The sequence below is a fragment of the Terrapene carolina genome, unplaced genomic scaffold (assembly GCF_002925995.2).
Source record: "Terrapene carolina triunguis isolate 2854851 unplaced genomic scaffold, T_m_triunguis-2.0 Scaffold629, whole genome shotgun sequence".
In the NCBI taxonomy this organism is placed as follows: domain Eukaryota; kingdom Metazoa; phylum Chordata; order Testudines; family Emydidae; genus Terrapene; species Terrapene triunguis.
Genome location: NW_020664980.1, coordinates 101774 through 129719, shown reverse-complemented (window position 1 = coordinate 129719; position 27946 = coordinate 101774). Strand labels below are relative to the sequence as shown.

Genomic DNA, 27946 nt, shown 5'->3' with positions numbered 1-27946 from the left:
GACCAAGTACTGATTTTGCCCCAGATCCCTAAGTGGCCCCCTCAAGGATTGAACTCACAACCCTGGGTTTAGCAGGCCAATGCTCAAACCACTGAGCTATCCCTTCCCCAAACTAACACAAAGTGGTGAATATCATCATCACAGACTGTATCTGAGGCTTGTGTATAATGGAGATGCCCCTTCAGCTCTATATAGATGTGGCTAACTGCAATGGTCACAAAATCATGGACATGTTTTAAATAGGAAGGAGGGTAAGTGTGTCAAACCCATGTAGGCATGAACTGGGATTTTGATTACACCTTGCACAGAAGAGGTTTGTTCCCCATTTCCTGCACCTCAGTGGTTTCCAATCTCAGGCAGTACTAGATTAATCTCTCCTCATGGAGGCCCAGCTGATATATATGGCTTTCACCAGTTATCTGTCTTTTTTCACATTTGGCCTAGGATTGGCATGATCTCTGTTTAGAATTAGAACACCTTTGAGGATTACCTGGAAGCATCAGCTAGGTCAAAATGTAGTCCTTGTGCTTTCTGCTGTGTACTGGGTCAATCCAAAGGGTTTGATACCATCAATATCCCAAAAGTCCTGGCATCAGGTTAGCCAAGTAACAGTATCTCCACTTATGCCAATTTGAAATTGGCTTTCTTATCTCCAAGATCAAATTCCTGGCATCAGGCAACAGAGCATTCTGGGCGGGATTCTCAGCTCTGGAACTCATTTACTCTGAAGGGTCTTTCAGAGAATGTCTATTTCTAAGGCACATGCATAGATCTATATCTAGTGTTTTTTTCCTAATTGCAGTCTTTAGCATTAAGTAGGGTTGGTCGCTGTAGCATAACTTAAGGCAGTTTATTATTAGGACAGTGACTTTCTATACTAACTCTTGATGGTGCTTTAGCCCAAGCACCAAGCTCTATTTTGTCATAGGCCTTTACTATATATCATGGAAAATAGAGATACTGAAGTTGAACAACTTGAAACACTACAAGAAAGGATTCAGAGGGAAAGTAGCCAAGTAATTTCCCTCAGTATAGACCAGCAGCTGGGGCGTTGAAGTCAGCTGGATAAGAACTCTTACATTCAGATGGCATAGTGAAATAACAAGCAATATTAGATACAAGCATATTGAAAGCTCTGAAAGTTTCAAAAGTTGAACTTTGACTCACTAAGCAATATTAACGTTACAGAAGTCTACCCAAAAACAAAATAACTATACAACCATTAGATGCTTCCCAAGAATGTTTCATATAAAGCAGCAGATTCATTTTATTTCCATGTACACAGAAATTTAAGATTAAACTTTACGAGAATACAATCCATTGTAAAAATAAATGCCATAAACACGTGGCAGCATCTTCCAGCCACCAGTTTTGTTGCACACTTTATTTTATGCAATTCTAGTCCAACAGAAAATGCCTGTGTATTACACTATAAATAGGCAGTCTAGTGTGTGGAAGTTTCATAAAGCTCATGGAGACTGTGCAACACGAGGACAAGGAAGAGGCTGCCCTCAAACTCACATATCCCAGAAAAAAAATTATAATTTCAAGTGTAATCGAAACAAGTAGAAGTTTATAGCACAGAAAAGGAGGTATAAATCTTATGTATTAGGCACATTGTTAAACAGTGTAAAAGGAAACCAGGAGAAAAATATAGGGCTTTGAACAAGCCATTTTAAGCACAATACAAACATTAAGGCATTAAACAGGTTTGGTATCCAACCAGCTATGTTAAGGGCATCTTTGGATCAACGTAGCTTTTATATCTAGAGGAAATATCTTCTTTACCTGCAAAGCAAAAGGCAATTCAGTCACTCTCTTTCATAGAGGCAATTTACTAGCTGAAGAGCTGCTCAGTGAATTAACCATGGCTGTTTGCTTTCTAGGAAGAAACAGTTGTGGCCAAATAACTATAGAGCAGGGGTGGCCAACCTGAGCCTGAGAAGGAGCCAGAATTGCCAAAGAGCCACGGTAATACGTCAGCTGCCCCCCATTAGCTCCCCCGCTGCTCTCAGTGCCTCCCACCCACCAGCAGCCCCGCCAGTCAGTGCCTCCCCTTCCCTCCCCATCAGCTGTTTCTTGGCACACAGGAGGCTGGGGGGAAGGGCGGGGGGGGGAAGGACAGAGGGCATGGCAGGCTCAAGGGAGTGGGCGGGAAGAGGTGGAGTGGGGGCAGGGCCTGTGGCAGAGCCAGGGGTTGAGCAGTGAGCACCCCCCGGCACATTGGAAAGTTGGTGCCTGTAGCTCTCACTCCAGAGTCGGTGCCTATACAAGGAGCCGCATATTAACTTCGGAAGAGCCGCATGTGGCTCCGGAGCCACAGGTTGGCCACCCCGCTATACAGTATGGACAAAATTCATCTGCTTGGGTGTTTGAAAGTTCTTTCTGCAGAGATCTATCCCCAAACCAGCATCATCTATGGTGTTAGTACATTTATCATGTTTAATTGGGTCATATGAGAAGCTACCAGCTGGGAAGTTGTGCAGTTTTATAAATGGGTCTGATGAGAATTCTGGCAGGTGCCCTGGAATTTAGTAGTGTGTGCACAGAATCTCCAAAGTAACACCAGGGATGCACATCCAAGATCTCTTTCAGTTGCAGTCTGCATGGCAAGTTTGTTGTGGAGCAAGAAGCCCACTGAAGGTTGTGTGGCTCTGATGGCAGAAGAGACAAGCAAGAGATTGGTACTCCTCAATAGCATAATCAAGGTTGGATCTCTTAGCTAGCCCGCTCCAGCCTGAGGCCCTGTCAACATGCTTGTGGTTGACAAACGTGTTAGAAAGTTTCTTGCCTCTGGACAGTAAAAGATGCTTAGAAAACCATGCTGTAATCTTGATTAAAACCCAGCATGGTTACTACATGTTTCTTCTGTTCACACAGGCAAGAACGTGTAACTCAGTGACACAATGCAAACTGAAGGTTAAAAACCCACACAAGTTGCTTTATAGCTACTTATCACAAGAAGTCAAGCAGAAAGGCACTCAATCAGTAATTGGGATTCTCTGGCAGAATCATTTGACTGGATTCGAACTCGCTCTCCCACCATCCCTTCAGATGAGGGACTTTCTGGTCATTCTATCACAGGGGGGCCACTCCATGAATTTTGGTAAGGTGTCATGGGCCGCACATTTCTACTATATTAATGGAGGGGGTGCGGGGCTGGGAGGGAGTTTGGGTAGAGGAGGGAGCTCAGGGCTGGTGCACAGTGTTGGGGTGCAGGAGAGGGTGAGGGCTCTGGGAGGGAGTTTGGTGCAGGAGGGGGTTGTGACCTGTGGCAGGGGTGTGAGGTGTCGGCTCTGGCCGGGAGGCGCTTACCACAGGCGGCTCCCATGCCGCTCCTGGAAGTGGCTACAGCCAGCTGCTGCTGGCATGTCTCTGGGCGCCCCTTGGGGGTAGAGGGGCAGCGGGTCTCAGTGTGCTGCCTGCACCTGCAAGCACCACCCCCGCAGCTCCCATTGGCCCGATTACGGTCAACGGGAGCTGCGAGGACGGTGCTGGGGGCGGGGGCAGCACGTGGAGCCGCCTCTCCCCCGCCAGGGTCTCGGAGAGTGCCAGCAGCAGCCGGCTGCTTCTGGAAGCAGCGTGGGGCCACAGCAGGCAGGTAGCCTGCCTGAGCACCCCGCTGCGCCGCAGGACTTTTAGTGGCCTGGACTTGGAGATCGCGAGGGGGCAGAGGAGGCCGGACAGAAATGTTAGTTATGGCGGGCCGGACAGAAATGTTAGACGGGCCAGATCTGGCCCATGGGCCGTATTTTGCCCACCCCTGTTCTATCAGATATTAATCCCCCTTTTCCTCTGTATCAATTTATTTATAATGCTTTGGGATGCTACTCCACTAAAAGGGAAACATCTTCCAATAGATATTCTCTGGATAGCCATATCTACATTCCATCTCTCACTCAAGCTTGTTCCAGCTGGTAGTGGCAGCACACTCCATGGAGCAGACGGTTCATTATTAATTAAAAGCAAGCCCCACCTTCTAGTCCAAAGTGTCCATTCTATGTAGGTGATTATATTCCAATTCCAATCCCCATGCCTTCTGGGAATATGCCAGCCCTTCTGCCTGTGGTCAAGGTCATTACTCAGCAGAAACAAAACCCAGCACAATCACACCAAACAAATGCAGCTTGGCTGCTGTACACTGTTAGAGCTTTCTATCTGCAGCAGATCCCAGCCTACCTTTGGCTTTTACTGAAAAAGTAGGAAACAGAGACTTACATACACCACAGTTTGATACTATTCAGGCTCAGCCTGATTTTGAAACACTAGAGTTATGCTTAAGGGTTAGTACTCAACAAGCTTTACAACCAACATCCAATTGAGCGGCAATGTCAGCTATCATCCATATACTGCTGTTCTACTATAATTTTCTATGTTTTGAAAGAGTTGTGAGGGGGATTAAAGCTGCAAGACAAAGGCAGTAGAACACAGTGCTTTGAATTATTCATTCAGTTCCATGGCTTCGTTTTTTATGCTGATGAAATTGGTCCCCACTGTGTGCTGAGACCACTGCCTGTCATGCTGACAAATGCGGTCTCTTGTCTTATACTTGGGGTATATCTACACTAGAAACTTAACTTGACCTATATTAGGTCGACTTACACCACCGCATACTACGGTGGCTGTATCTCCATGCTACCCTCCTTGGGTCAGTGGTACACGTCCTCACTAGGAGGGCTTGCAACGACCTAAGGGGGCAGTGTGGGGAGCAGAGCGCCCGGCGCCCTGTCAGGAGCCCAGCTGCCCCACAGGCTCCTGGTGGGCCACCCAGGGCGGGTGGGGAGGGGCTGAACAGGAGCGGGAGGAGGGACCCTGGGCTGTAGCTGCCCTGCTTTCTTGTCAATTTCATGGCTCCTGCCGTAAAATTGACAAGACAACCAACAGCCGATGTAAGTAACGCAGCATCTACACAGACATTGCATCGTCCTAACTACACTGACATAAGCCCTATGCCTCTCGTGGAGATGGAGTATGGCACTTGCATCGATGGGAGCAAGGCTGTAGTGTAGACACTGACATAATTAGGTAGATGTAAGCTGCCTTACGTCAACCTAAATTTGATAGTGTAGACCAGCCCTCAGATTGTAAGATTTTGGGGGCAGGAACCATCTTTTTGTTCTGTGTTTGTATAGGGCCTAACACAATGGGGTCCTGGTCCATGACTGGGGCTCCTAGGCACAACAATAATACAAATGATAATAGTGTTACTCTGGAGAGTTAAGGTGGGAGGATTACCTGCTCTGCAGGAAGATGGTCAGGTCGCCTCAGCCATAATAGTGTAAGGACTTGAGAATTGTTAAAAAACAAAACCAACTTATGATAGGTGTTAAAGGGGGGGAAAAAATATTCCCCCTCCCCCCATACCCATTTTCAGGGCTCTCATTTTGTTGCTAGAAGGAGGAACAGATGGTTCCCCCAACACCACCTGCTGTCACATGGTGTGGCACTCCCCTCTCCATCCTTTCAGAAATCAAGCATCCTAGTTCTAACATCTCAATCTCCAAATGAGATTAAAAGCATCCAGTCCCAAATTCAAATCCTTCTTTGTTACAGACTGCGAAAACACTGCTTCCTCTTGTGAAACTACCCACCCATTATCCATGCTATTGCCTAAGTTTTCACTGAGCATTTAGAAAACCCAAAGACATAACTGGAGAAGGTCTCCAACCATATTTACCTAGTCCACAAAAAAGGCAGCAGAGAGGACAGACATCCTTAAGGCCACTGATACTGAAGATACCAGATTGTTTCATTGCTTAACTGTGGACCAAAGAGAGGGTTGAGCTGGGCCAGGATCGCAATCAGCCAACTGCAAGGGAAAAAAAAAAAAAAACAACACACACATCAAGAGTATGGATAACTTGGCCAAGGCATAAAGGGTATCAGGAGACAGTAAGACAACATCGCTAAAGGTCTAACACCAAGTCAAAATGCTGCTAAGCCCAAACTCCTAAAGGTCTCACATTAATGGAAGAGCTCTAGCACTGTATTACACCTCAGAAGACTGTAGCATGTTTGGACTGAGAACTATCCTGTTCAATTTAAAGTGATACAATCAGTTGGATTTGATAGCATCTTTTTAATTCACTGCTGCTTCTTCTTGAAAGGTGAAGTGCTCTGGGACACATTCCCATCCTCTGGGCCCATGTTCCAACAACACTGCCTCCAGAGCTGCTCAAGGCCTCTCTAAATGGCAGTAGAAGTCAGAAAGGGTTACTAAAGCACATCACCTTCCAAATAAGGAGTATGCGTCTCATTTACTTTAACCGTAACTATGCCAAAATATTTAGATATACAGAATACAGATGAAATTTAAATTGAAGCAGCACCTCTTTTATATCAATAAACATTATGACAAAGATTAAATTGAGGGATGGAAATACAGTCTAGCAGTTAAAACAAAGGAACGGGAATTGGGAAATTTTGATTGTATTCCTGACCTACTATGCAACATTGGCCAAATCACTTAACCTTTGTGCCGGAGACATTCCCTCCAATAAATCAGAGATACTAGGCTTGGCTTTACAAGGAACATTACGATCCAATAAAAGATCTTAATGAAATGTATTGAACATTTTCAAACCACCCGCCCCCAATATAATTCTTATTAAGAGCCTGAACAAAAATAGAACAAATTTAGAACGGAAGTCAAAGAAATGGGTGTCTAGATCAAAGAGGTGCAAAGCTACTGAAACAATGTCAATGACAACAAAATCCAGATTAGCAGCAGCAGCCTCTCCCTCAGAGCAGCTGACAGACTAACTCAGCAGAAACCACAGCCAGAATGCAGAACAAGAAGAATTTGGGATGTGGAAAATATCCAGGAAAGCTGAACAGAAATAAATATTTCAGTATTATAAAATGTACTTGCTTTGGCTTTTTCTGAACTTGTAATATTTACAAAGAAACCTTCTCATTTGCATGGATTTAGATCTATGTAAAATAGTAACTATATACACATGTTTAGTGAACATACTGTCTTATCCATCTGCTATTTGTAGAATCTTTGTAAGGAGGAGAAAAAGCAGAGCAGCTTTGAATGGGAGCTGCCACAAATGCATCGAAGTGCTTAGGCAGTCATGGAAAATTCCACATAAATCTGGATGCTCTGACCAGCAAATGAAGTGCTGGTCAGGTCAGCTTCAAAATGGCTACAGAAGCCTTAGGCAAAAGATGCAGGGTTAGATAAAAGGAAGGTCAATCTTCTTGGCACTGACAAAATAAATATTTGTAAATTTTAGTGGTGTTAAAAATAATAATAAAAGCAACAAGATTAAGTAGGACACTAGCTAAAATCAAGCAAATGCTGTGGCCATAGTGTTCTAACAACCCCTCACTCCTCACACATTCAATAGTATTCTGAGTGTAAATCAACAACTGAGACCAGTCACTCATGCTGATATGCACAATGGATATTATGAAGTGGGTAAACGTCCACCCAGGACCAGTAGGAAAATAGCCAATTCATTCTCACTTGTAAACTGAAGAACCAGAATACTCTTATTTTGTTATCCCTAACTACTGCAGGGAAAGGGTCGCTCAGCATCACACACATTATGTTGAACATAGCCTAATCCTTTTACTATATCAAGAAAATTCCTCAAGGTTCATTGATTTGATAGAAATTCTCCCCTCCATCACCAGAACTTTATGTGTAGCCCACTTACAAGTTATTTTTCAGATACAAAGGCAGATTAGAGGGGTACCAGAGTGCATTGTACCGACTGTCATTAACTTCCTGAACTAACACAGGTGGGGGGAAGAACAGGAACAGTTGATTGCTGTTAAGGGATAATTTGCCTCTTTACACTGTGCAGAGAAAGGAACTCCAGGCACCAACACACACGCCCAGACCTCTCCCTATGTTCACTGAGATCAGACCCAGAACTGCTGTGAAATAAATGAGCTGGAAGCTCATTCTGAATATTGACATGTCCACAGCTGTACAATTAGGCTCTAGGCAAACACTGTACTGGTTTCAAAAGCTATTTGTTCAGATCATGCTGTTTACAGAACTTCTGAAGCACAGTGGCATTATAGGTCAATACCCAGATTGCTCTTTAGCTCCATTACTTCCCTGTAGTGCTGGAGGTCTGATCACTGAGAACACAGTAGTAGAAGGTAGGAGAGCACAGAGTTCAGTGCTTTGAAAGACAGAACTGTGGAAAGCTTCCCCACACACATTTATCTTATACCAGGCTACTTTACACTATAATCTATCACGACAAGGCACAACAAAATGGGGCTTTCAGAGCACAATAAAGGAAACTTCTATATCCAACATCTAATGTTTTAATGCTGCTACATTCCACATGCTACCTCCTGCAACAGTCAATGTTAATTATCATGCTAACTCAAAGAAATTATGGTCCATCATGATCAAGTATAACCATGTCATTTTATTACTGTATAGACTTCACAGCAATTTTAATTCTAATTCCATTCTAATGGTCTGAACACTACAATCTGTCTCTCTCTATAGCAGAATAAGAGCTCAATTCTGGTTTCTATTTAGATTCCAATTTGGGTAATTACAGTCAGCCCACCCAGAATTCTCCTGCAGATGCAACTGATGGAGTATTCCAAACTTTCTATTCTGAACTACTGGGTAGTACTGCTGTGTCTTCCTACACAGATAATATCTTTTACCTCAGAGGTGGCTTCAGTGATCTCAAAATAGATGTAGCTGAGCACCCTGGGTTTTTGATGGAAGGTACTACAGAAAGATAAACTTCTTATCAAAAAGACAATAGGAAAAAAAGACTGGAATGGGCATCTCAGGCTTTGCTTGTATCTGATAGAGTATTATGAGCTAAGACTATTACAAAAATGGAACAATTTAAAAAAAAAAAACCAAAAAAACAGAAGTAGTACCACTATATACTCTGCTCTGAGTCCCACCATGCTGCTGAGGTTTTGGTTACACTTCTTTTAGCGAGGTACAGCATATAGCACATGCACAAAAGGATATACAGTAAATTGTGTAAAGTTTCCCACCAAAGCAACCAAATTTGTACAGCACAGTCAACAAGCTTAATTGGGATGACCCCTACCAATTCCACACATAGAGGAAGCCAATTTATTTTATCAAATGGCAATGATTGCTGTTTAATTGAGATTAAATTGGAATAAATTCAGTTTAATGTGGATGTATTTGGCTAGTGCCAAGTAGTTAAGTGGCATTTAACAGATACAAAACTGAACTTCATTCAGACTGGCGCTATCAAATGTTAAAAGAAATTAAGATAATTTTTATATTTGCATTTTATTTAATCCAGAATTTCAAGACAAAGGTTTTGTAAAAACTGCATAATAAGAAACAGTCACTTCAGCAGAGTGGTAGGTCCTTGCAGGGGAATCTCATATACAGGGGACTACACTTGTGACAGTGCAGTTAACGTCAATTTGACTCTGATACCAATATAATAAACACTTTCACACAAAGAACCTTTCATCCGAAATCCCAAAGCTCCAATAGGATTAACAAATGGAATGTAAGTGCAACATTTCCAGAAACTATTTTTTTTAAAAATCCATAAATATGCAACACAAGGCAATTCCACCTTGGAGCATCAGAAGAGACAACAGTTCTCCTCCACATTCATAAAAATAGAATCCAAAGATGTAATTCCACATGATTGACTGTGTATTCACTAAGACACTTAGGTTTTGTCTACAATAGCACTTTTGTTGGCAAAACTTTTGTCAGTCAGGGGTGTGAAAGAACACCCCACTGACCAACATAAGTTTCACCGACAAAAGCGCAGGTGTGGACAGCGCTAGGTCGGCGGGAGACGCGCTCTCACCAACATAGCTACCGCCGCTCATTGGGATGGTTTAATTATGCCAGTGGGAATGCTCTCTCCTGCTGGCATAGAGCGGCTACACAGGAGACCTTACAGCAGTGCGGCTGCAGTGATACCTCTGTGAGGTCCGTAGTGTAGACATGGCCTTAGACATCACATATGAAGACTTTAGCTTCTTCCACTTTTTCTTCTTTGCAAGGTGCAACTGAGAATGTCAGAGAATAAATCCTGGGACCATGTTTATTTGCATTTATTCAGATTAGTCAATCTATCCCTCATTCAATAACACACAAGAGCAGATTACAAGTCATTTTAATGAAGAGCAGTTTTACCGCTGCCCTATTCCAGTACAGTAGTGCTAACCTCTTTCAGTACTTCCACAACCACCTTTTGTTTGAGGATTTCAAAGCATTCAATCAAGCCTCAGCCATGCTGTGAAGTAAATATCTCCATTTTACAGATAAGGAGTCTGAGGCACAGAAAAGTAAAGAACCTAGTTTCCAGGGATTCTTAGAACCCTTAAGTTTCATTAACTTCAAGGGGAATTGCCTGTGCTCAGTACCTTAAAAAAAAAAAAAAAAAAAAAAAACCCACTAGCCTTAAGTGGCTTGTCCAAAACCACACAGCAAATCAGTGGCAGGGCCAAAGACAGAAATCTGGAATCCCAATTCCCACTCTCCTCAAACTTTCTGCTCTCTAGTTTGATTAAAAATAAAAAATAAAAATAAAACAGAGACAAGCACAGTGACTCAAAGCTAAATGGGCATAATCACTGTACCCCAAAGACCATCAAACATAGCAAAGAGTTACTAGTGAAAGTGAGGAGTTTGTTTCTCAGTTTCGCTTGTACACATGTACAGCAGATCGCAGTCTTGCCAGGGCCTACCTGATTACTTCACAATGCACTGGATTGCTATGAACCTGAGAAGCAGACTAATGACACTCCAAAATTCAAGTTATTGGGACCACAGCACTGCTCCTAAATACAAATAAATAAGCCATTCGCATTTCCCTAGAAAGAGGCAGTATGCTCCCTCTATTAGGAGCTATGAATCTCTCTCTAAAAATCAAGATGCTACAGCCATATTATGCTCCTCTTCTTTCAAATCATAATTTACTTCATCTGCTCATAGTCTAAATGCAATTTTCATGGTGAAATAAGAGGAACACATCATGGATATTTAATCTGGCAAATATTCGTGTTTACACAGAGTCTAAGGAAGTTGGATAAAGATGCCTCCATTGACTTTCTATAGAATCACCTTCATGAATTCACAGCAGTTAAGTGTATGAGAGTGTGATTTCATTAACATTTTGTGGAATACAATTCCCACATATGCCAGCTGAAAATTCATCAGTACAGGCTTTTCATTACACTGTATCCAGTAATTCTCTGACAGCCAAGTCTTGGTCTAATTTAAGTATTAAAATCTACTCTTGGGCATTTTTAGAACACCCAGCTTCCCCTACCACAATTAGTACTTGCTTTCCACAAGTACAAGACAGCATGCTCCAGGCACTCATCCTTAAATAGGCAGATACCACACAAGAAATAGCTTAATATAAATGTTTAAAGTTATCTATTTGATGGCATTCATCAAAAGCCCTAAGGGTATGTTCTGCTGTTCAGCCAATAAGTCAAGTTAGGTTAGTATATATTTTGTGAGAGCATAATTATGCTACTGGGTGTTTATTTCTATATGAAGTGCAAGTGCGATGGACAGGGCTCCCAGTGCTTATGTACAGACATCTTTTCATATTTAAATATAGATTTTTTTTTTAAATGGCTTTTTAAAAATAGGATATGTCCTGGTTTAGTTGGTGTTTTTTTAAAAGTCAGCCAGGAGGCAGATTCCATAAGGCTTCACATGTGAAATATTTCAGGCCTGTTTAACCATAAACAGAAACTGGACCTTGCTTGTATAAAACCTGCATATCACAGCATTCAACCAAGCCAAACCCACACAAGCTTGTGTCCCTCGCCAGCTCAAGATGGAACAAGACAGACCTTACTTTAAACATGCCATCTACTACAAATAATGCGACACTAAAAACATGGCTTTGTGCTGCCAATCCCTGCACCCAAAGTCCCAGAAATTGAGATGTATCCCTCTAAGAGGTTATTTATATTAAACTCATCACCATGGTGTGTTATGAGTGATGGCTTGCAACTAGAGAATGTGTGAACGCTCCCAAATGGACTTGTTCTGTCATTGAATTATGAACAAGTCACCTAGCAAGATGTACCCACAATAGGTATGTCAGTTTACTGTCTGTACCAGTCTGTACTTGCAGAGAAAAAAAGTGCTGTGTAGAAATGGCCTGAAAGGTATTTTGATCTCAGTCATAAGTCCCTATCAAGAGGAAGAAATCATTTCACAGAATTAAGGGTTTTCACTACAGACTGTACTTATAACTCATCTATTTATCGGCAAGGAAAGATGATATAGGAAGCAAAGAGGGTTGCAAAGTGTTTCCAGGAGCGCAGAAGTTGCTCATTAGGTGGCTAAGAGAGAATTGTTATTAATACCATAAAATAAGGCATAATCAAGGAGCACAGTATTGATTTCAGTGGAAGTCAAGGGCTCTTGGCACCTCAAAGGATTTAGGCATGGTTGACCTGCCACTCTATCACAATAGGTACACACAAATAGTTATTACAATTAATACAAATTATTCAAGAACTGAGAAACCCTCAAGAGGCTTGAGCTGAATAACTCAAGGTCTGTAAAACAGAAGGCAATAGCCAAGATAAATCAATATAAAAGTACTAAGACTTTGGGTATATGTCAGAGAATAACTTCATCCAGATTCACTTTTATATATTATCCACTAACGGGAATTTTTTCAAGATTGCTGAAGGTATTTAGGAGCAAGAGTTCCATTGACTTTCAAAGGGAGTTGTGCTCCTAAATCCTTTTGGTGCTTTGAAAATTTCCCCCTAGACATTTATTCACCGAAGAGGCCTTTTTCATTTTATCAGGTGTGCCATTATTAGGAGGGGAGGCATTATTTATACTTACAAGAGGTAACAGCAAACGGCACAGGTCACCAGCATTGTGTTGATAACACTGCAGAAAGAAATAGGAAAAGACAACTGATTAAGAGTCAGAGGCATAGAAAATAAACCTAAGAATGCATTTGGCTATGATCACATGCAAGGTGACTCAAAATATTAATGTTCTAATGACAGTCTAATTTCTTGTAATGTAACAGTATAACTGGAAGATAGATGTGCCTCTCTAACCTAGGACTCCGCACAGATTTAGTTTGCCATTTGCAAATAAAAGCATCTCATTTTTGTTTGTAGTATAAATATTTAAATACAAAACACAAGACCATACAGCCTTGTCTAAAAAGACTGTTCCAAAGAGAAGATCTCATGTAACAAGCTTTCTTCCTTTTTTACAATTGTCTCTATACAGTAAATCAGAACCAAATCCTAAAGCACCTTTTCTGTTAGATTTATATGTGAAAACCCAAAGGTACAGTTTATAGAATTCTTCATTTGGATACTCTGTTTGCAGAAAGTCTCACTGAAAACCAGGAAATTAAGAGCCAATTATTTTGTTTAAAGTGAATCCTGTGGACTGTAACTATTGTAAAATTAAAGAACTTTAAAGGACAAACAAAATCTTGGAGATAATATGACAGCTGTCCAGAATGGGAAGATCCTTATTGGAGAGGATTGTCAGAGCAGGTGTTAATAAAATGACAATAAAGCAACTGAAGCTGTAGTGGTAAAATAGTGGCTGAACAAACATTTCAAAATCCTGTATAGATAGGAAAATTACATTTTCCAAGAATGAGTCATATGTTCTGCCCATGGAACTCAATGGAAGATGTGTATTCTGTGTCATGATTTTTTTTTTATTTAAAAGAATAAAAAGAAAAGAGGAATTCCTCTATATGTAGATTTTCAGTTGAGTAAGAAGAATTCAACCTAGATAATAAAAATCCTAATCAGCACTGGAAATAGGTAGATCAAGTAACTCACTTGCCTCTCAAACTATAAAATGCATATAGATCTGCTCAAGAATAGTAACTTTAACATTAATGCTGGTGTTGTTTCTAAAAAGTAGATTAAAACACAATACAATTATAATGTATAGAGTATCTTTCAAATACACTGTACAAGAAATTTGAGAGATGCAAAACGGTGAATGGTCTATGCATTATATATGAGAAGACAATGGTGGTGTTAATTGGGTGAATAAATTATTCAGTTTTTGTGGCCACAGCATCATGGGCTGTGGATGGGGATTTGGGGGGCAAAGTAGCATGCCCTCCCCCTCCCTGTTGCTCCTGGATGCACGGCCTTGGTGTTGGTTGCTGGGGCCACCCACAGGGGTTAGGCCCTGTCCCACCTCTGGAGACAGCTGGGGCACAAGCCTGGAGGAACAGGCAGCTGGTGAGTTCCCCACCTTCCCAGAGGTGGTGGGGCTCAGCCTTTGGGCTTCAGCCCCAGGCTTCGGGCTCCGTCCCTGGGCCCCATCCTCCAGCTGCAGGGCTTTGACCTCTTGCTGCGGGGCTTCAGGCTTCAGCCCTCCGCTGCCTCCCCCATTGCCCCTGAGGCCTCCCCCGATCCTCCATCTGGGGCTTCATTTGTCCCCAGGCTTGCCAGAGCTGAGTAAGTCTGCTGTGCAAAGTGATACTTGTATGCAGGGCCGGCGCTTCCATTTAGGCAACCGCCTAGGGCGCCAGGATTTGGGGGGGCGGTGGTGGGGGGCGGCATTTTGCCACCCTCGGCGGCAATTCGGCGGCGGGGGGTCCTTCCGCGCTCCGGGTCTTCGGCGGTAATTCTGCGGCAGGTCCTTCACTCACTCCGGGACCCGCCGCCGAAGTGCCCCGAAGACCGGGAGCGCGGAAGGACCCCCCCCGCCGCAGAATTGCTGACGACGACCGGGAGCGCGGAAGGACCCCCGCCTAGGGCGCCAAAAACCCTGGCGCCGCTCCTGCTTGTATGTTTGTTAATAACACTTTTCACAACAGACTTACTAGCTAGCAATAAATAAGTTACAATGATTTGGACATGTATCTGTGCATATTCATTGGGCTTTCCCAAAGCTAATTAAGAATTTTAGGAAAAAGTATGAGTAGCCACCAGCAAAAGTTGGTGGCTGCACTCTAAGGCCAACAAAAATTTTGTCCTGAGAACCCCTGATAGGTGCTTATGTGCCCCTTCACCCTAGGAGCACATCCCAAGTACATAAGAACAGAACAGCAACATCTTATGATCTGGTGGATAAATACAGGGAGAGCATGCCAGACAGCAGGATGTACAGAGAAAAAGGTTCTTGTGTCATTAAAAGAAGCTAAACAAAAGCTACACTATAACAGCAGCTGCATATGGGGTCTCAGGCTCAGTCCCTGCAGATGCTTAGCGATCACAGCAAAGCAGCACATTAGTCTGCACCCCCCAATCACATGACTCCGCTCAGGCGGAGCAAGACAGACACATTCAAGCAGACAGAAAATAAATAAAAAGGGAACTACGATGAGCAAGTGGCACAAGACCACGTCTGTCTGTGCTACTGAGATGCAGCCGGACCCCCACCCCGGGCAGGCACCTGCTGCCCTCCCGCTCTCCAGACAGAGGGCTGTATTATATGAGGGGCGAGATACTTTCTGCCAAGGGCCCTTCTTTGGTTTTATCGACTATGCCCTGCCCGGCAGACCGAGAGGGAGGATCCCTACAGGCTTGGGGGGGGGACGGACGACACGCAGCCTCGGGAGAAATGAAGGGGGAAGGTGGGCCCCGACGCCCGTTCTTCAACTGAAATCAAAGAGGACAAGAGGCCCCAGGGGAAGAAAGAGCCAGATCCGCTCCCCAGGTGCAGGGGGCCACAGCGGCCACCACAGCCAGGCCATACTCACAGCGCTGCCTCACGAGCCTTCTTCCCCTCACAGCTAGGGTGACCAGATGTCCTGATTTTATAAGGACAGTCCCAACATTTGGGGCTTTGTCGTACATAGGCGCCTATTACCCCCCCATGGCGCACAGCCCTGCCCCTCTCCCTAGTCAGGGTGGGGGGACATGGGGGCAGCTCCCCCATCAGAGCTCTCCGCCGCCGGAGGGTGGGTGGGGGACACTCTCCAGACCAGGACGGGATCAGGGTCCGCTCCCCTTCTCTCCAGGCGGCCCGTCACTCACCCGCGGTTGGGCCCCTTGGGCACGAACCAGGGCAGGATGCCGCCGACTACCCCCCAGAAAACGCTCATGACGATGATGGGCACAGTGAGGCCGCCGTACGCCATGGCTGAGCGCTTCACTCTGACACACTCGCGACGGCACCACTCCGGGGTCCTGCTCGGCTCGGAGTGGGGCCGCCGCCACAGCTGCTCGTGGAGCCCCGCCCCAGCCCCGCCGACCAACCAGCGCCCGGCACGTGACACTGGCTTGAGCCCGCCCTGCCCGGAACCCGCGCTCGACCTGGCCGGTAGTGGGGCGAGGCACGCGCGTGCCCGGCCCGGGGCTCACAACGCCTGCGCGGCTGGCTTACCCAGCCCAGTCGGCAGTTAGAGGCGCGGCCTGGCGGCGGGCCACACTTTTGGCTTCGGGCTCTCGCCCCCCAGCATGACACCCCGGTTTCCCGGCACCGCCCTTGGGAATAGCTGGTGCCTCTAGCCCCGCAGCCACCGCCTGCGGGAGGGAGCTCCGGTCCCCTGCAGCACAGCGCAAGTCCAGTCTGGGGCTTCTGTAGGCGGCCCCTAGGCCTAGCCCCGGCGGCTTCCCGATTCCTCTCAGCGAGAGACATAAGGCGGGCAGTCCCCCAGCACCGGTGGAGAGGACGCAGCAGGGTCGGCTCCAGCCGCCCCCCTGCTGCTCATTCCTTACTGCACAGCTACAGGATGCAGAGAGATTCCCACTGCCTGGCAGTGCGAAGTAGCCCATATGGACTCTAGGCTTGAACAAGAAAGGGGACCCCACCGTGCCAGGAGCTGTAGGAGTAGAGGAGGGCAAGCCCTACCCTCAAGAATTTAGTTTAAAGCAAGAAGCCAGAAAGAAATGGAACAGCTAGTGAAACTCTTCTGAGGGTGCTGTCAGCTCCAGGAGCAGCAAGTTCAATTGCTTTGTCCATGTGAAGTGGTTTCAACTTGGATTCTCCATTTCAAATCTTAGATTGTAAGGGCAGAGACTATACTTCTGTACAGCACCTACTGTATCAGGGGCCATATCTGCCACCATAACAAAACTGATGGGCCTTTGTTGGTACAGCACACAAGATTATATTCACATTCTCCAAACGTATAGTCCTATCACATTCATATCAGTGGAAAAGTGGCCCTTTGGTCTAAAGCAGTGATTAGGACAAGTAACTTGGGATTCACTTCATAGACCTTGCTCTGCCTCCCTGGATGACTTAGGTAGGTCACATTACCTATGCATTTCACTTTCTCCATCTAAACTTTGAGATAAATACTATGTTTCAAAGATCAAAGGATAGAGATGGACTAGTTATTTTGCTAAAATAGTGGAAATACTCTTCCCAGTTCTCCAACATGGCCATGTTAGTAGTTTACCCATTCCCACATGAACAGAAACTAAAGTATATTAAGCACTGTGTTTGTACATGTGGAAAGGTCTACAAGGGTATGTCTACACTGCCTATGCCAGCTGACTTGGGCTCAGGCTAAGGGGCTGTTTAATTATGGTGTAGATGTTCTGGCTTGGGCTGGAGCCCAGGCTCTAGGACACTGAAGTGGGAGGTCACAGAGCTTGGGCTCATCTATCTCTGCAATAAACAGCCACACAAGCCCAGTCAACTTGCACAGGCCAGCCATGGATGTCTAAGTACAGTGTAGACATTCCCAAAGAGACTATGATGAGGCCTCAATTTATGCAACAGCAGTCTACAAATTATTTAAAACATTCCAAATTAATCTTTCCTCTGGATTCTCACTGCTTCTCATGTTTTAGATGGTAAATCTTCAAGGCAGGGGCTGAATTTTTGTCCAAGCTTATCAATGATTGATAAGTCATTCCCTGTGCCAGTTAACTATCCAGTAAAGGTGAACTGTTTTCACCAGTCTGCAACAGCTTTCGGTCATTTCTATTATATTCATGTCAAAGCTCATGGAATTATGTTTTACTTACATATAATTTCACAAAGTGCTGAAAATGAAGGAAGCCTGTTCTCAAACTTCCGTAATAATTTAAAGGCACATCACAACTCAGTAACTGCACAGAACTAAAACAAAGCTACCACAACAGGGTACTTTTAATACCTTGGTCTGTTGTCTTTTACTTCCACTTCATTATATGCCAGTGTAAAACTAATATGAAGACAAGCCCATTAACTTCTTTGAAGACAAAAGTTGGCTAGTGCAAGAGCATGTGGTTGCAAGCATTGCAGTCATCTGCCTTGAAAACAAATCTTTGTAGAATAAAAACATGGCCAATTTCTCCCACTTATTTTGCCAAGTATGTGGTACTTCGAACCAAATAACTTACGTTCCTTCATGGTTTTATACGTCTTAAAGTTTCATTTATAGAGCTGGGGAGGAGAAAAGACCCAGTACATGCACTATTCATTCTAACCACATGTGCTTTCTCCCCAGTTGTCCTTCCAGCGCGCCCCCCCCCCCCCCACACACACACACTTTCCTTCGTCAACTCTTGTTACTGTTCTTGATTTCTTAGACTGTAAACTCTTGGGTATAGCGTCTGTCTTTACTGGCTTTGTAAAAAGGCATATACATCTCTTGTACTACATAAAGGAATACAAGAATTGATGTGCATGCATGATGAGAAGATATTAAATCCGCTTTAACCAATTTAAAACGTCCAATGGATAAGAAAACAAGCCTGTTCTTTTAATTAGTAGAAGTGCTTTTCTGAGCATCCAATATTAACATGTGAAAGTGGTATGAAGACAAACACCAATCCAGACAGACTGTACCAATGCTTCCAAAAGTAGAACACACAACAATAGGTTTCATTTTAGCAGTTCTTTTAATGGGTGACACACAGGAGACCATTCTATTCTTGCATCTTTTCAATGGTTTCTTCCTTGTATTTGCCCTTCTCCTTGCCAACCTGGCGAGACTTTGCTTTGCGTTCCAAGATCTTTTTGCGATCCTTGTCCAATTTTAGCCTAGTGATCACCACCTAGAGAAAGGAGAAATAGTAAAAATCCGTAATATTAAACTCTGGCAGAGAACTGTGCCATCCTAACACCTTGAGAGTATCACAGTTAAACCCCTGCCTCCCCACTGACAGGTCAGGTCCTCTTAATACACAGCATGAGAGAACCAGTGGAAAGCAACAAGGGGCATTAATCCGAGAATAACTTGGTTTTCCTGATGGCCAGCTGATTTCTTCATTTACACTGAATTTTCATCTCGTTTCACTTGCTAGCCTACAAGTTTTCCAGAGCCCAGAGTTTCATGTGAATTGGAAAACTGCATCACAAAGGCCAGCACATGGAACAAATTCTAGAATTGTATGTATTCATGGACTCACAATAGACAAGGTGGGTGGGGTAATATCCTGGGTCCAACATGTCTGCAAACAACAATGGACTGAAATAGACATTCAGGTATTTGGGAATTGATAGCCCTAGTGTGCTGCGATAAATTGAATTTATAGATTTTACTCTTAAACTTGTCTTAGCTACAGGTAGAGGTTTTCTGGGTGCGAAGGTTATTGCAAACCAGCCAGCCAAAGAATGAAATTATCACTGAGATACATGATATTGCTTGTATTATTACCAGATGCTATACAAAGTATGTGGCTTAGAGCTAAAAAGACTATATACTTTAACTCTTTCCCTACTGTTCCCTCACTGCATCTGCTCTACTATCCAGAATTTTCCTCAAAGTCTTAAAGAATGTTATCTGATAAAAATTAAACATGCAAATGCAAATTCACAACTTGCATCAAGCTGGGATGTATAGAATTTGGAGCTAGTGGCCATTACACCATGTAAACTGACACTATATTTGCAGAACTGCAACTGATTACATGTAATGATCATACCTTCAGAGAGCTTCCTTCACCATTCACTAGCATAAGTACCAAAAATAAGCAACTTAAGCAAAGGTGTCCACAGTAACAACTCCTCCCTCTTACCAAGGCACATAATGAGATAGCCCCATAATTTTGGAAAACACTGCTGCTGTTGGCCGTGCTATTGGTTTAGCAACAAAACATTTAGCATGGCGAATACATTTATTCAATACAGAATATTTTCAAAATATAAACAATACGTTGACCAGTTTAAAGACAAAGATTATAAAATAAAATAGGTTAAAGAAAAGTAGCAATAACTGATGGTAAATATCATTCATACATATACTGGGTTTATACAAATAAATCATTCAATAGAGGACCATCTTGGGCAGTTTATCATAGGTAGAGTCTCAAACATTTTGATTAAAGGTTGCTTTCTTGTAATTATACATCTGCATTTCCCTGTGCTCCAGCCTTGAAGTCTTAAAGGTGCCACAGGACTCTCTGTTCCTCTCTTTTAGAGATTCACTAGATAGCACAACCAGCTCAAGATCAGCAAACTGCATTGCTTGTACACCCTACAGCTAAATATCTTTCAAACCAAGTTCAGCTCTGAGTCTGTTAGCAAGTTATAGAATAGCACTTCTCCAGAAACAAAAATCGTCCATGTTTGCGTAGTGGATAGAAAGCAGCTGGGAAATAATACTAATGGAAAAAGTTTGTCATGCAAACAGCAGACAACATTGCAAATACAATTTTACTGGTCCCCTTTCTTGGAATGCAAGAGTCACCAACCTGTGTGTGCTCTGCTGTAAATGCATGGCTGCTGTCAAAAGGTTACAGTCTGGCCAGGCAGTTATCAAATCTTATTAACACATGGGTACATTAGTGATTACTTGCCAAGCCCAATTTGTTTACAGATTCCTGAAGTTATTTCATAATAAGACAGTGATAGACACAAGAATTTCCAATGGGCACCTTTGGAGTTTCCAGACCCTTGCAGCAGCCTAGTACTTTTCTGCCGCTCCAGCTGGCAAGGAAGTAACATAACTGGATTAAGCAGTGCTAGAAGAGCAATAAGCAGTGCTAGAAAAAAACAGATACATAAACCCCTACATTTGTGAAGTAATGAGTTAATGAGATATCTACTGTATCTCCCATCAAGCAATATTTTGATACTATTTGCTTTAAAAAAATGCAACTCAGGGGATCTAGTTCTAATACAGCCACACAGATCTGCAGTAGGGCTGTACAATCTAGCCAGTATTCATTCTGCTCTTGCCAGCATTGAAGAAGTAAATGCAATATCAATGGGACAAAAAGAAGGAATCCTCCTGCTACAGTGAGAGGCAGAAAACTGCAGAATTCCTGCTACCCCCCCTAGAACAGTGGTTCTCAAACTGTGGGTCATGACCCAGTTTAAAAGGGGTCACCAGGGCTGGCATTAGACTGGCTAGGGCTCAGGCTTCAGCTTCAGTCCTGGGTGGTGGGGCTCAAGTAACAGGCCCCCCCCGCCAGGGGATGAAGCCCTTGGGCTTCGGTCCTCCCTGCCCGGAGCGGTGGGGCTCAGACAGACTCAGGCTTCGGTCAGTCCTCTTGGGGTTGTGCAGTAATTAATTTTTGTTGTCAGAAGGGGGTTGCAGTGCAATGAAGTTTGAGAACCCCTGCCCTAGAAGTTTACTACATAACCAGACTGTCCTTTTTCCTCTTTTGTATTTGCAGCTGGTTATTTCCTTATGGAAACAGAGCCTCCTTAGGAGACACTGCTTTCTTGGGGTGGCCCAAGACTGGAATTAATTCCTAAAGGAACTAAGGACCATTAGAAAACTCATTACTTTTCACTCTTAAGTACAAATCAACATCTTCCTCTGGGGAAAAGAATGACAGATGTTAGTCATTTTGCTTAATGCACTACTGGACGACACACAGCTACTATAATGATGAGCGTGCTATAAGAACCTATCTAGAATAGAATGGTAGATGTGATGCATTACAGATGAGGTCATATTTCCACTGTGCGTAGATTTGTGGTGGAACCCATTAGCTCAAACCAAGTATCTGGATACAAAACTGTGTTCGTTGGATATAATTCTGTTCCCCTCTATCACATGCACTGTTTGTTAGAGGTTTCAGGAAACCTGCCAGAGCTGGGTTCACTCAAAACTACCCTTGCCCGGTCAGTGTGGGCCAGGCAAAAGTCTTGTTTTATGTGCTTCAAACTAGGTTTCTAACTAGCTTTGCTGTTATTTCAATAGTTACCTATATATTCTTAAATGCCTGTCTATAATGAGCAAAACAAGCATTTCCTTCATCTTCACTGAATACAAACCGCCTTAAACCATGTTAGGCTGAAGCCAGATTCAACCAGCAATATTCTTCCTGGCAGCAACTCCTTAATTTATGGAGGTGTATTTAGGTATTTCTAATGCGTCCATCAGAGTGGCAGAAATGCCATATGGCAAGGCTGAAGGATGGATCAGATCAATCCACAATGGATAACAATCCCATTTTCACCACTGCAGAGGACTGGTGTGTGTGTTGGGGGGGGGGGGGGAAGGGGTCCCCCAACATGGCAGTTACTAAATGTGGATGTGCACTTACAGTATTTTTTTTTTTTTTTTTTTTAAAAACAGTACTTTTGTTTTTAAATAACCAAGCTTTTTGGAAATTTTACAAAAAGCTTTAGCCTATCACAAGACCCTGCAGTTCAGATGCAAATAATTTCTTCATGGTCAATCAATTCACAGCAGGAAACAACCCCAGAGTTCTGGTTCCTACTTCCCTGCTGCAACTAGGACATTTCCTCACTGTATAGTTATGCCAGCGCTCCGGCGTCTCAAACTACTGTGTGTGCTAGGAAAGCTTCTATAAACTGCACCTATTTCCAAAGCTAGCAGAAATTCCTTTTGGGAATTTCAGTTCCCATACACCTACCTTGCTAGGATGGATTCCAACATGGACTGTTGTGCCGTTGGCCTTCTCACGCTGTACGCGTTCAATGTAGATGACATATTTTTTTCTGTATACCTGGACTACCTTGCCGATTTGCTGACCTTTATAATGTCCCCGGACAACCTGACCAAAAAAACCAGAGCATTTAACTTTCTCAAGTTTCACAAACTCAGTCTCAGACATAGATAAGAACAGTAAGATCTTCACAGGCTGAAATCCCACCTTTACCTCTTGTGTGCAACATTACAGTGAGATAGACAATATAATGTTCAGCTAGATATCACCTTGTTCTGTATTTCTCCTTCAGTAAACTAGATTCAGTGAACCCTAAACTGCTTGAAGTTTAAGGAGCTGCTTTTTCTGTATTTGTCCTGTTTGAGGCCTGTAACCAAGTCTGGCTCTCAAAACACTTGTGTTCCACACATTTTTTCCCTTGAGATCTCCCCCACCATAGCCTAGCCTGCTATGAGATTAACTCCAAAGCCCTAACAGCTATTTAAAGTTGTCTGGCCCATCTCTCCTGATTCTACATAAAAATAAGATGTCCACAAGGCTCAAATTTCACAAGGACTAAAAAGGCACCTACCTGGACTTCATCATCTTTTCGGATAGGCATAGAGCGGACATTGTATTTCTGCCTTAGCTCCTTGGAAAGGGGAGAAGACATGATCTTCCTGCGAATGTGAGAGGGTGCATTGAAGTGCCTCTTGCGGTTCTTGCTGCGGTCCGAGGTCACAAAAGGATTGAACTTCATTTTGGCTGCACAAAGCATAAAATTGAAACTCAGGCATTTATAGCAAAAACAAGCTAGGTGTGAAATTCTGCATATATTAGATATGACAGTTCCAACTAGATTTCAACAAAATCCTTTAAGCACTTACTTTAGTTTCCATCCACAAATCTCTAGCTTGCATTAACACAAATCTAGGTTTGCAACAAGGTTATATAGCATGTTCCCTGACCAGTGTGGTGAGAGAGTTCTTCCTGAAAAACCATACTGTGAACAATCACCCTGACAATCTATAGCACTATTTTATAACACTGCTTCTGACCCAAAACTCACTGTGCACACCAGTCAGAAAAACTGTGCTAGCAATATCCATTAATTAAGCACGGTGGTTGTAACCAGCACAGCTCTATTTCCAGTGTGGCCATAACCTAGATATTTGAGGGGGCTTGCAGAGCCAGGGATTGCATCGTTTTGTATGCTTGTATTAAAAAAGAAAAATGAAGGTTTAGCGCATATAGCAGTCCTGTAATTCAGGTATGTCTTGGACTTTTAACACAATGTTTGTGACACCCACAATATCAGTAACTTCACATAGCAGCTCACAGTGTTTTAATGGTAAATTAAGTCCTCTGTTATGTAAGCATGTGCCCTCTACCTGCCTATGTTCAAATGCGCGTGTTCCAATTTGCAGTGAGCTTGGGTTGTTCAGGAATACAAGACAGGGCTTTGAAACAATCCAATTACAAATCAGATACTGGACACTGAGGCTTAGTGCTGCCCAAGCTCAGTGGCAGGTGAGAGCATGGAACTAAACAAGAGGCAGGAACAACAACAGGCCACAACATAAAAGCTCATCAGCAGAAAAAGAATACAGGAAAGGAGAGATGAAGGATAATCAGTTACAGAAACTTCAAGTACTACAACTGAGGCATACAACAGCGACGGGAATCTGGGGTCTAGGAGTACCATTCAAAACACCCTCCAACGTGCACATTTTTTAAACACCCCACCAGACATGACATAGGAGCGAGGGGTAACAGAATCTTGGATTGTTTATGTGCCGCCTCCACTCCAAAATAGGGGCAGCATCTCCCTCCCCGGGGCCGACACCTCGGGGGATTCGCAGCCTCCCACCGTCTCACAGCGGCGAAATAGACTATACCGTGAGGCCTTTAATCTCGGCTCCTCGCCTTGAGTCATTCTCCCCAAAGGGCAGTTGCTAGTAGGTCTCCCCCAAAGAGTCTAGGCTCCTAGTAGGTGATCGCAATGGGGAGGGAGGCTGCTCGCCGTGCCTTCCCTCCACCACCCTCCCATTCCCTACTGGGCGCAATCCCATCCCCACCAAGGACCCAGGCATCTTCTGCAGCCGGGAGCCCGCTCCTGCCCCGCCAGGCTCCCCATACAGGCACTACGCTGTTGGCCGCACGGCTCCCGAGTTCCCCCCAACACCCCGGGCACGGGATCGAGACCCCGTGGAAGGGATGGCGGCGGATGATACCGGCTCCCCCCGGCGCCTCCCTTACCCCGCTGCTGGCTCCACTATGGCCGCCAGGAAAGAGGACTGGACGCTGCTTCCGCCTGCCCTACGAACTCTAAGTTCTCGCGAGAATCAAAGAGTGAGCCTGGGGAGGAAAGGTGAGTAGCGCCACCAGGTGTTCGCCGAGCCCGACGGCACCTGCAGAAGACGGGCTACTGTTGCAAAACCAAAAGCAGCAGATGCTGTCCTAAGCCCCATTGAAATCAGGTTGCACAATAAGTGCTTAGTGCTGACGGGTAGCGGAGAACTGATCAGTATGCTGTAGCCCAGGGGTGGGCAAACTTTTTGGAGCAAGGGCCACATGGGGGAATAGAAATTGTACGGTGAGCCATGAATGCTCACAAAATTGGGGTTGGGGTGCAAGCTCTGGGGTAGGGATGGGGATAAGGAGTTTGGGGTGAAGGAGGGTTCTCCAGGCTGGGACTGAGGGGTTTGGAGGGTAGGAGGGGGATCAGGGCTGGGGGAGGGGGTTGGAGTATGGGGAGAGGCTCAGGGGGTGCAGGCTCTGAGCGTGCAGGCTCTGAGCGGCGCTTACCTCAAGCGGCTCCCGGAAGCAGCGGCATGTCCCTTCTCCGGCTCCTATGTGGAGGCACTGCCCGGTGGCTCTGCACGTTGCCCCATCCACAGGCACCGCCCCTACAGCTCCCATGTAGGAGAGCGTGTAGAAGCCGGAGTGGGGCCGTGCTGCGGCTTCCAGGAGCTGCGTGCTGGCCAGAGCGGGGCTGAGCCCCATGGTGCAGCTTGCAGGCTGGCTTAAAATGGCTCGGCCCGTAGTTTGCCCACCCCTGCTGTAGCTATAGGGCATCCTTGCAAACACCGTCACGGACATTTACCAGCTCAGGCCCAAAAATCTAGGTGCATGGAGAAAAATTAAGTATGACTTCCACTTCCTCCTCATCCCCATCACAAAGTAAAAATCCATTTGCCTCACAAGTGGGAGAGCATCCTTTGAAGTGCCACTCCAGTGCGTGAGGTTTTGGTGAGTTTAAAAAATAAATGGGTGGCAGGGAATATTAAGAAAATCACAATTTATATTCTCCATAATTACCACCATAAAAAGAACGTAGGCCTTGGCTACACTTGCGAGTTACAGCGCAATAAAGCCTCCCCCAACACTGTAACTCACTCCCCATCCACACTGGCAAGGCACTTACAGCGCTGTATCTCCGTGGCTGCAGCGCTGCATGTACTCCACCTCCCCGAGAGGAATATCATGTATTGCGCCGCCACTGTGACTGGCCTCCAGAAGTATTCGGCAGTATCCCACAATGCCTGTTCTAGCCACTCTGGTCATCAGTTCAAACTCTACTGCCCTGGCCTCAGATAACCAACCATGTGACCCACCCTTGACATTCCCCGGGAATTTTAAAAATCCCCTTCCTGTTTGCTCAGCCCAGCGTGGTGTGGAGTGCTATCAGCGAATCTTTCCAGGTGACCATGCCTCCACGTGCCAAGTGAGCCCCAGCATGGAGCAATGGCAAGTTGCTGGACCTCATCAGTGTTTGGGGGGAGGAAGCTGTACAGTCCCAGCTGCGCTCCAGCCATAGAAATTACGATACCTTCGGGAAGGTATCAAAGGACATGATGGAAAGGGGCCATGACCAGGATGCCCTGCAGTGCAGGATTAAAGTGAAGGAGCTGCGGAGTGCCTACCGCAAAGCCCCCGATGCAAACGGCCGCTCGGGTGCTCCCCCCGTGACCAGCCGATTCTACAAAGAGCTGGATGCGATACTTGGGGTTAACCCCACCTCCACTCCGAGCACCACCATGGACACTTCAGAGCCGGGGTGGGAGGAGAAGGAGGAGGAGGAGGAAAACGGGAGTGAGGGTGGTGGGGCGGATGGAGACACCCCGGAATCCCTGGAGGCATGCAGCCAGGAGCTCTTCTCGATCCAGGAGGAAGATAGCCAGTCGCAGCAGCCGGTACTTGGTGGAGGACAAACAGAAGAGCAGGTTCCTGGTAAGCGGTTTTTTTTTCGGGAAGGAATTTTTTCGGTGCGGGCTCTTTGGGAGAGGAGGGTTAGGCATGCATGCCTAGATGCGGAATAGTGCATTGATGTGGTTTATCACATCGCGGTAATCGGCCTCGGTAATCTCTTCGAATGTCTCATCCAGAATGTGTGCAATGCGCTTGCACAGGTTTATCAGGAGAGCCACCGTGGTCCTTGTCCCAGCCAGGCTAACGTGTCCGTGCCACTGTGCCGCAAGGGGACCATTGCTGCACACAGGCAAGCTGCATATGGGCCAGGGCGGAAGCCGCATTGCAGTAGAAGACCCGCCGTTGCTTCCCAGGTCACACTCAGCAGCGAGATATTGTCTAGGACGAACTCCTGTTGAAAATGTTGGGACAGTGTTCAATGTAGGTGCCCCCTGCAGCTGTTGGCTCTCCCCAAGGCACAGAAACCCAGAGGACAGTACAGCCCTGAAACAATCAGTCCCCCTTACTCACCATTTTGAGGCTCCCGTAGGTTGTGTGCGCTGTTTGGGACGGGAAAATTATGCTATTGTGTAGACCCTGTGTGTGCCCTCCTTAAGTGCGGGGGAAATCATTACTCTGTCTACTATAAACAATGATGCCTCTGTTAAATGTTGCATTTTGCCTATACAGCTGCAACAACCTTGAGACCTCAGCCTTCCCTCTTATCGCCTGCTCAGAGACTGCAAAGATTCAGGAAGAGACCGCGAAAAACCAAAGAAGACATGCTGCAAGAAGTGATGCGGCAATCTACTAAAGAGAATGAAAAAGCACAGAACTGGAGGGAGAGAGAAAGCAGGATCCGCCAGGAAAACGCAGCGCACCGGCGGCAAAGCACGGAGCACCGGCAGCAAAGCACGGATCGGCTCATAAGCATCCTGGAGCGCCAAGCAGACGCTATCCAGGAGCTCGTAGCCATGCAGAAGGAGCAGTACCACAAACGCAAACGCCGCCCCTCCCCCACAGCCCTTGTCCCAAAACTCTTTCCCTT

The 27946-nt window shown here is 45.1% G+C and overlaps 2 protein-coding genes across 2 annotated transcripts; both read right to left on the bottom strand.

Moving 5' to 3' along the window:
- Positions 1-113: 113 nt before the first annotated feature.
- Positions 114-16134, bottom strand: ATP6V0E1 (ATPase H+ transporting V0 subunit e1). Its single transcript, XM_024199341.2, has 4 exons — positions 15961-16134; positions 12830-12877; positions 5678-5809; positions 114-1788 (listed from the first exon to the last, which is right to left on the bottom strand). Exons 1-3 carry the CDS (start codon positions 16062-16064, stop codon positions 5716-5718), a joined length of 246 nt encoding a protein of 81 aa, XP_024055109.1. The 5' UTR covers positions 16065-16134; the 3' UTR covers positions 114-1788; positions 5678-5715.
- Positions 16135-18743: 2609 nt separating this feature from the next.
- Positions 18744-25037, bottom strand: RPL26L1 (ribosomal protein L26 like 1). Its single transcript, XM_024199340.2, has 4 exons — positions 24967-25037; positions 23300-23472; positions 22696-22836; positions 18744-18918 (listed from the first exon to the last, which is right to left on the bottom strand). The coding sequence occupies exons 2-4, from the start codon at positions 23465-23467 to the stop codon at positions 18790-18792; spliced, it is 438 nt and encodes a 145-aa protein (XP_024055108.1). The 5' UTR covers positions 23468-23472; positions 24967-25037; the 3' UTR covers positions 18744-18789.
- Between the last annotated feature and the right edge of the window lie 2909 nt (positions 25038-27946).

Bases quoted from the DNA above. Each gene is read 5' to 3' on its own strand.
- ATP6V0E1 (XM_024199341.2), bottom strand. From the start codon at position 16,064: ATGGCGTACGGCGGCCTCACTGTGCCCATCATCGTCATGAGCGTTTTC. The intron at 12,878-15,960 runs GTGAGTGACGGG...TTCTTTCTGCAG, and splicing joins CCCAAGGGGCCCAACCGCGG to TGTTATCAACACAATGCTGG. The intron at 5,810-12,829 runs GTAAGTATAAAT...TTTCCCTTGCAG, and splicing joins GCCGTTTGCTGTTACCTCTT to TTGGCTGATTGCGATCCTGG.
- RPL26L1 (XM_024199340.2), bottom strand. From the start codon at position 23,467: ATGAAGTTCAATCCTTTTGTGACCTCGGACCGCAGCAAGAACCGCAAG. The intron at 22,837-23,299 runs GTAGGTGCCTTT...TTTTTTGGTCAG, and splicing joins GAAAAGATGATGAAGTCCAG to GTTGTCCGGGGACATTATAA. The intron at 18,919-22,695 runs GTAGGTGTATGG...TCCTTTCTCTAG, and splicing joins TTGGAATCCATCCTAGCAAG to GTGGTGATCACTAGGCTAAA.